Below are 9,284 nucleotides of genomic sequence, written 5' to 3'. Positions count from 1 at the left end.
CCTCGGGCACGTTTTTGAATATCCTTCCTTCTCTTGTTTTATGAACATACTGAATGTGTCAAAAGCAAACCCAAAAGGGATCTTTAAATGTTCTGCAGCTTTATTTTTCATTTACTGTATCTTGAACATTCGGACACTTTAGCACATACCTTTTTCCTATTAATGGTTGCATAATACTCCACGCCACTGACTGTATCATTCTGGTGTGGTTAATGTGTTTAATTTTTTATGCTTCCAAAGACGTAGCATGTAGAAACTACAATAGTAATTTTAGATTTTATGATCATTCCTTTGTTCTGTCTGCTTTTCATGGCCCCCATTCCCTCCCCAATCTGTTGCAACCCCCCTTTACTTATATTGATTTCAGTGTCCTGGTTCTAAGAACAAATCATTATTTCCTTCATATTAAAAGAGGATTTTTTAAAAAAAATATTTTTATTTATTTATTTGACAGAGAGAGAGAGAGAGAGATCACAAGTAGGCAGCGAGGCAAGCAGAGAAAGAGAGGGAGAAGCAGGCTCCCCGTTGAGCGGAGAGCGGGATGTGGGGCTCCATCACAGAACCCTGGGATCATGACCTGAGCCAAAGGCGGAGGCTTTAACCCACTGAACCACCCAGGCGCCCCAAGAGGAATTTTTTTTAAAGAAAAAAAATTTTTTCCCCCTAAGACTTCCTGGCTGATGAAGGCTTCATGGCTACTGTTTTTTTAAAAGTGTTTGGGGTTGGTGCTCAGTAGATATTGATTAGAATGGAGGTGTGTAAGTCACCAAAGCATGCAATTGTGAAATCAGTTTCCAGGATTTCGATGGTTAATCAGCATTTAGTAGGACCTCAAGATAAGACCATTTTGGAAGGACTGATATAATTGGCATTCCCTTACTGCACAAAGAATCATGATTTAGCTGACAGTATAAATGTTTGTGTACTAAAGCGCTTTTTAGAGAAATGGTTTACCAAATAATATAAGTTCGTGTGTTTAAATCCTTGTAGGTACAAAGAAGAGTGTTTGTCATACAATTGGAAAGGAAGGCAAAGAAGATGCTTTTTGCTTTAGATTGGACAACTGAACAGAAATTGCAATTTTAGGATGAAGAGGGGAAGAGGAAGAACAAGCCGGATCAGAAGACAGAAACTCTTCAGAAGTTCCGTATCAAGAGGAGGTACAGTTTTGATCTTTTGGTGCCAGTGGTGCAAAGAAGGTTGAGTGGTGTTGACAGATACACATAGCTTGGCTATGGCACATGGGCAGTGTTCAAAGAGAATATTTCTTTTTATTTATTTATTTATTTATTTTTGTCAGAAAGAGAGGGAGAGAGCACAAGCAGGGAGAGTGGCAGGCAGAGGCAGAGAGAGAAGCAGGCTCCCCACTGAGCAAGGAGCCTGATGCGGGACTCGATCCCAGGACCCTGGGATCATGACCTGAGCCGAAGGCAGCGGCTTAACCAACTGAGCCACCCAGGCGTCCCCAAAGAGAATATTTCTTAAAGAATACTATTTTAAATAGTGCCATTATGTACTTTTAAATCCTAGTGGGACTGTGAATATGTTTCTCATTGCTTTCAGCAGTGTCTTCTCTAGGGATGACTCCCAGGTTTCTATTTCTAGTCCTGACCTTTCTTCTGACCTCCAGCTGTCTGTAGAATATCAGTGTTTGGATATAAATTCATCATTTCAGATTCAGTGTAACGGAGTGTGAACAAGACATTGCATGTGGAAGTGCTTGGCGAGCTGGAAAGTACTATATAAATGCAGTTATTTTTAATAAAAATTAATAAAAATCCCCCTAATTGACTCCAAGCCTATCAGAAAAATTAGTAAAACTCCTAGTCGACCCCAAGCCTGTCAGCACCATCTGAAGGAGTCTTTTTACTATTTCCTTCTTTGCTCTCTGTGACCAAGGTCCTACTAAGTATCATCTAGTTTTTCTTAGGTTAACTTCTCCCTCTCTCTTTCACTACTGGAAGATGAATTGAGGTGGCTCTTTGCTGGTTTACTTACACCCTTGTTTTTCTTCCTTGCTTGTATCCATTTATTGCTGTGAATCTCACTTTCCTAAGGAACTACTCATATGTTGCCTTTTTTGGGTTAAAAGCCTCCAGGGATTTTCATTCCTTTTTGCTTGGTATCTGTGGGCTCCATCCTGCCCCTCCTATACCAGAAGTATGTTCTCTCCATACCTCTCCCTGGGCACAACCCACACATGTCTACCTCTGCCATGCCATTCCTCATAATCCTTTAGTCTAGAGCACCTGTTTTCCTCCTCCCTGCTTATTCAGTTTTTCTCCAACTTTTAAGACTGAGGTGAGATCTTATATTTTTGGTAATGTCATTTTCAGTTTTCACTGACATCATCCTTTGTTACAGTGCTTATTGGGTGTTATTCTTAAGGACCTATGGTTTTTTAGTTGTTTCTTATGGAAGTCTTATTTCCCAACTAAGTTGTCAGCTTTTGTATTTGCAGAACATGTTGAACATTCCTCACTGTGGTTAACATAGTGCTGTGTCTATAGTAGTTGCTGATTAAATGCTCACTGATTAAATGCTGTTACTGTAAGAGCTATTCTCTAGTTTACGGTACGGTATTTTGGAAGGCTTTTATCTTGGATTTTTTTAATCATGTTTTTAAAAATGTTTTATTGAGGTATAATTGACATACAATGAATGTCAATATTAAGTTGTATGATTTGATAGATTTTGACATGTATGTTCACACAGGAAACTACCACCACAATCAAGATAATGAACATACCCATCCATCTCAAGAAGTTTCCTTGTTTCCCCTTGTAATCCTTTCCTTTTGTCCCTCTTTAACTGTTACCCCACCCATCCAGGCCACAACTGATATGCTTTCTGTCACTATTACTATAGTGATCACTATCACTTTCTGTCACTATTTGTTTGCATTTTATAGTTTATATGGTAAATAATTTATATGATCATATAGTATATCAGATGATACTATAATAACACCGTAGTTGGCTTCTTTTACTTAGCATAGTTACTTTGAGATAATTGTGTGTATCAATAGCTCCTTGTTTTTTAATTGCTGAATATATTCCATGATTTTGTTGATGGACATTTGGCTTGTTTTCATTTTTAGCTGTTATGAGCATTTGCATACAAGTCTTTGCATGGATGCATGACTTCTTTTCTCTTGGGTAAATACCTAGGACTAGAAAGACTGGATCATATGGTGGGTGTAGGTTTATCTTTTAAAGAAGCTACCCAACTGTTTTTCAGAGTGGTTGTATAACTTCACATTTCTTTCAACAGTTTATGAGAGTTCCATCTTTTGCCCATGTTTTTTATTAGCTGGTTTTCTTTTTCTTCCTTTTTTTTCCCTTTTCCTTTTTCTTTTTATTTATTTTTTCTTTTTTTCCTTTTTAAAATTTTGTTTTGTGCTTATGGTAAGTAAGGCATTACTTTCCATTACATCTTCTTACTGGCTCTTGTTTGTACTTGTGGCTATTGATTTTTGCACATTGGTTTTTTACTGTACTATCTTAGTATAAATTCTCTTCTATATATTTTTTGCACCTTCATTCTTTTATTTTTTGAGCTGAAAATGCTAATTTTTATTTATTTACTTATGACATTTAATTTTTAAAATTCCAGTATAATTAATGTACAGTATTATACTAGTTTCAGGTGTACAATATAGCGATTGAACAATTCTGTACCTTACTCAGTGCTCATCAGGATAAGCGTACTGTTCATCCCTGTCACCTCTTTCACCCATCCCCTCACCCAGATCACCTCTGGCAACCATGGTTTGCTCTCTGAATTTGGGTTTGTTCTTTTTTTTTTTTAAAGATTTTATTTATTTATTTGACAGACAGAGATCACAAGTAGGCAAAGAGGCAGGCAGAGAGAGAGAGGAGGCTTTAACCCGCTGAGCCACCCAGGCGCCTCTGAGGGTTTGTGTTTTATTTTATCTTCTTTCTTTGTTCATTTGTTTCTTAAATTCCACATAGGAGTGAAATCATAGGGTATTTGTCTTTCTCTTACTGACTTATTTCAGTTAGTATTATGCCCTCTGGATCCATCCCTATTGTTTTAAATGGCAGGATTTCATTCTTTTTTTTGGCTGAGTAATCTTCCATTCATCTCTCGATGAACACTTGGGTAGCATTCATATCTTGGCTATTGTAAATAATGCTGCAGTAAACACAGGGGTGTACATATCTTAATTTTTTTTTGAAAGTTTTTATTTATTTATTTGACAGAGACAGTGAGAGTGGGAACACAAGCAGGGGGAGTGGGAGATGGAGAAGCAGGCTCCCTGCCAAGCAGGGAGCCCAATGCAGGGCTCAATCCCAAGACCCTGGGATCATGACTTGAGCTGAAGGCAGACACCCAAAGAGTGATTCAGCCACGCGCCCTGTGTTTTTGTATTCTTTGGGTAAATACCCAGTAGTGGAATTACTGGATGATATGATAATTCTATTTTTAATGTTTTGAGGAAGCTCCTTAACTGTTTTCCGCAGTGGCTGTACCAGTTTGCATTCCTGCCAACAGTGTGCAAGCGTTTCTTTTTCTCCACATCCTCTCCAACACTTGTTGTTTCTTGTATTTTTGATTTTAGCCATTCTCACAGGTGTGAAGTAATAGCTCATTGTTGTTTTGATTTGCATTTCCTTGATGACTGACGTTGAGGATCTTTTCATGTGTCTGTTGGCCATCTGTGTGCCTTCTTCGGAAAAATGTCTGTTTTTTTTTTGTTTTGTTTTGTTTTTTTAAGATTTTGTTTATTTTTTTGACAGAGAGGGACACAGTGAGAGAGGGAATGCAGCAGGGGGAGTGCGAGAGTGAGAAGCAGGCTTCCTGCTGAGCAGGGAGCCGGATGCAGGGCTCCATCCCAGGACCCTGGGATCATGACCTGAGCAGAAGGCAGATGCTTAAGGATTGAGCCACCTAGATGCCCCTCTTATTTTATTTTCTTGACTTCTTTATTTTTCTTGACTACTGAGAGTTCTTTAGATATTGTGGATACATGTATTTTATCAGATAGGTGTTTTGCAAGTATTTTTAATCATTCTTTGGCTTTATTTAATGCCCTTAACAGTGTCTTTCTTTTGAGGAACAGAAATTTGGGAAATTTTGGTAAAATCTTGTTTATCAATTTGTTGTTTTAGGATCTTCCTTTTGTGTTTTACCTAAGAAATTTGTATAACCCAAGGTAGCAAAGACTTTCTACTATTTTTTCTTCTAGTAGTTTGATAGTTTAAGGCTTTATATTTAAGTCTGTGATTAATTTTGAATTAATATTATATATTGGACAAGATAGGAATAGTTCATTATTATTATTATCATTATTTTTTTTCCTTAGGTAGGTCCAATTGTTTCAGCATTTATTGAAAAAACTAACCCTTTTCCATTGAATTACTTCTGCACTTTTGTAAAAAATCAACTATTCGTATATGTCTGTGTCTGTTTTTGGACTTTCTATTCCATTTCATTGATTTCTTTGTTAGTCTTTTTTTTTTTTTTTAAAGATTTTAAAAATTTATTTGAGAGAGAGAAAGAGAGAGAGAGAGTGTGCATGAGATGGGGAGGGTCAAAGGGAGAAGCAGACTCGCTGCTAAGCAGGGAGCCTGGTGCAGGACTCTATCCTGGGACTCCAGGATCATGACCTGAGCCAAAGGGAGTCGCTTAACCAACTGACAGCCAAGTGCCCACCTTTGTTAGTCTTGATGACAGTGTCATATAATCTTATTTACTATAGCTTTATAATAAGTTTTGAAATCAGTATTTCAAGGTGGTTTTGACTGTTGAAGGCCCTGTGCATTTCCATATGGATTTTAGAATCACTTTATCATTTTTTAACAAAAAAGCCTACTTTAAATTTATTTGGATCATATTGAACTTATTTTTCCCTTTGAGGAGAATTTGCCAACCCATAAAGAAGGTCTGTTTCTCCATTTATTAAGGTTATTGACTTGAGATCTTTTATTTTTTAAAATTTTTTAAAAAGATTTTATTTATTTATTTGACAGACGGAGATCACAAGTAGGCAGAGAGGCAGGCAGAGAGAGGAGGAAGCAGGCTTCCTGCCGAGCAGAGAGCCTGATGCGGGGCTTGATCGCAGGACCCCGAGATCGTGACCTGCGCCGAAGGCAGAGGCTTTAACCCACTGAGCCACCCAGGCGCCCTGACTTGAGATCTTTTAAAAAATTTTTTATTTTAATTGTGGTAAAATACACATACTGTAAAATTGACCATTTTAATTATTTTTAAGTGTAGTCCAGTAGTGTTAAGTACATTCACATTGTTGTCCAGTTTTCTCTAGAACTCTTTTCATCTTGCAGAACTGGGATTGTATATCCATTAAATAGTAACTCCTCATTCCCTTCTTTTCCCTGGCCCCTAGCAGCTACCATTCTACCTTTTTGTTTCAGTGAACTTATTCTAGATAGCTTATGTATGTGGAAACATACAGCATTTGTCTTTTCGTGACTGGCTTATTTCACGTAATGTAGTGCCCTCAGGATTCATCTATGTTGTAGCATGTATCAGAATTTCCTTCCTTTTTAAGGCTGAATAATATTCCATTGTATATATGCCACATTTTCTTTATCCATCTATCTGTTGATAGATATTTGTTGTTTTTTCCTACCTCTTGGCTATTTTTGAATAATGCTGCTATGAACATGGGCAGATAACCTCTTCGAGATCCTGCTTTCTATTTTGAATATATATCCAGAATTAGATGCTGGGTCACTTCTATTAATTTTTTGAGCAGTCACCATAGCACTTATACCATGTTACATTTTCACCAACAGTGCTCAAGAGTTCCAGGTTTTCCACATCTTTGCTGGCACTTTTTCTGTTTTTTTTGTGGTGGTAGCCATCCTATTGGATATGGGGTGATACACATGGTAGTTTTGATTTGCGTTTCCCAAGTGATTAATGATGTTGAACTTTTTTAATATACTTACTCACCATTTGTATATCATCATTGGAGAAGTGTTTCTTCAAGTCCTTTGCCTGTTTTTTATTATTTTTATTTTTAATTTAATTTAATTTTTTTTCTTTGCCTGTTTTTTTAATTGGGTCTTCTTTTTTCATATAAGCCTTTATAGCTGTATATTTCCCTGTCTCACAGTTCTGAAGGCTAGAAGTCCAAAATTAAGGTGTCAGCAGGATCGGTTTCTTTCCAGGGCTGTGAGGGAAGCATCTGTTCCAGGCCTCTCTCCTTGGCTTGTAGACAGTGTCTTCCCCGTGTTTCTTCTATCATCTTCCTTCTTTGCATGCCTGTGTCCAAATTTTTCCTTTTTATAATGACACTAGTCATATTGGAATAGGGGCCACCCTAAAGACTACATTTTAACTTGATTTCTTTTATAAAGACCCTATATCTCTAAAGTCACATTCTGAAGTACTGGTGATTAGGACTTCAGCATGGAATTTTAAGGATACAAAATTCAATCCATAATTGATGCCTTTTCTTTATTTTTCTTTCATTTATACTGGCTAGAACCACCAGTACAATGTTGACTGGAAGCGTCTTGTTCCTTGGCTTGTTTCTGATCTTAAGGGGAAAGCACTCAATTTTTCATCATTATGTCAGCTGTAGATTTTTTGTTAGATAGTCGTTATCAGGTTGAGGAAATTCTTTTCTTTCCTTGCTTGTTGGCATTATTTATCAGGAATGAATATTAGATTTTATCAGATGCATTTCCTGCTTCTTTGAGATGATTGCATGGTTTTTCGCTTTTAGTTTACATTATTTAGGTGTTACTTATTCTCTTTTATGATTTGACCATCTGTCTGAGACAGTTACTTTTATTTATTCATTATTTATTTATTTTTTTTGCGATAGCATAAGCAGGGCATAGGGAGGAGCAGAGGGAGAGGGGGAGAGAATCTTCAGCAGGCTTCATGCCGAGCATGGAGCATGATGTGGGACTTGATCTCATGACCCTGAGATCCTGACCTGAGCTGAAATCAAGAGACAGATGCTTAACTGACTGAGCCACCCATGTGCCCCTGAGACCGTTACTTTTTATAAATGGTGCTCTGATTATGTAGTGATTTTAACTACCATTTTTTTTCTTTCTTCTCTTGATTAGTGAATGAGAGCTACAAGCCTGAATTTATAGAGTTTAAGAAGTGGCTGAAAGACAGGAAGTTTGAAGATACAAACTTAATACCTGCTTGTTTTCCAGGTAAGGTCTGGCATCAACTCTTAGGACTTTGCTCACGTGAGAGACGTGGGCTCAGGTGATCAGAAAGCAGGGGTAGTTCTTGAAGGTGGGCGGTATTCTCTCTGGGAGCACATCTTCTGTTGTGTGTCAGACTTCCTCCTTTGTAGCTATAATATTGATTTACACCTTACTTTGTTCTAAAAATAAATTGAATGGCTTTTGGGGAGAAATTCTAAAATGGTAAATAATATTAAAAATTTAAAAAAGGGAAATGAGAATAGAAAAATAAGAGGAAGGCAGGGATAAGAATAATACATAAAAGCCATGATTCTAACATCTTGCATACTTGTCACAGATCAGCCATAAATTATAACTTATCTTTCCAATAGTGAGTCCATTTATATGATCAGTTACCTGAGTCTTTGTATTCTAGAAACAAAACTAAGTTGTTTACTCAACAGAAGTGCAGCTATTCCTGGAACTTAGACCTGAGGGAAATGTCTTCATCGGGTCTTCATAGGGAAGACACTTCTGTAATGTGACACTCTTATCATCATACTCATAGTGATTTCATGGGATTTTCAAGCCATGCAGGCTAATGGGATTATCCCATAGCTCAGGTGAGTCAAAATTGTTTTCCAGGGGAAGGAGGTGCTTTTCTCTGCTGGTGTGGCTGGAGGACAGATGTCCTTAGGGACGCCTGAGCAGATACTGCTCCCTCCACCGTTTTGTGGGTGTGCTCCCCAGATATTAGAAGAGGAGCCCTCAGGGTGGCCCTAGCTTCAACAATCACCTAAGCAGAGGTAGATTAACATAATTTTCTGGAATTGAGGAGCTTATCATTGGAGTTTGGGTCAGCATTTTCTTCTGGAACATTCTCTGGGTGTGTGCCTGCATTCAGCACCACCCAGTTCTGTCCAGATGTAGGCTTGAGGTCACCATGGGGAGGACCTTCAAAGGGATTCCGGGTCTGCTATAGCTTAGACAGTTGTGCAGCAGGTCTACAGCACAGGGCAGGTACAGATCTTTTATAGAAAATTAAATCGTGGGGCGCCTGGGTGGCTCAGTGGGTTAAGCCTCTGCCTTCGGCTCGGGTCATGATCTCAGGATCCTGGGATCGAGCCCCGCATCAGGCTC

General features: G+C 38.1%; 1 protein-coding gene across 3 annotated transcripts in view; it reads left to right on the top strand.

Annotated features, from left to right (window-relative positions):
- Positions 1–637: 637 nt before the first annotated feature.
- The window catches only part of LOC111155770 (SET domain containing 4), a 25,745-nt gene continuing 17,098 nt past the window's right edge, over positions 638–9,284 (top strand). The window contains exons 1-2 of one of the 3 annotated variants that reach the window (XM_022516154.1): positions 638–1,160; positions 8,073–8,168. In XM_022516154.1, the coding sequence (XP_022371862.1) occupies positions 1,088–1,160; positions 8,073–8,168 (169 nt within the window). In that variant the 5' untranslated portion in view covers positions 638–1,087. Of the gene's footprint in view, positions 1,161–8,072; positions 8,169–8,608; positions 8,768–9,284 lie in introns of those variants that run through there. The other 2 variants (XM_022516155.1, XM_022516156.1) reach the window with 2 other exon arrangements.

This window comes from Enhydra lutris, unplaced genomic scaffold, assembly GCF_002288905.1.
Source record: "Enhydra lutris kenyoni isolate GAN:26980312 unplaced genomic scaffold, ASM228890v2 scaffoldscaffold43, whole genome shotgun sequence".
NCBI lineage: Eukaryota > Metazoa > Chordata > Mammalia > Carnivora > Mustelidae > Enhydra > Enhydra lutris.
Note: the sequence above shows the minus strand (reverse complement) of the source record. Positions and strands in the feature narration are given on the sequence as shown.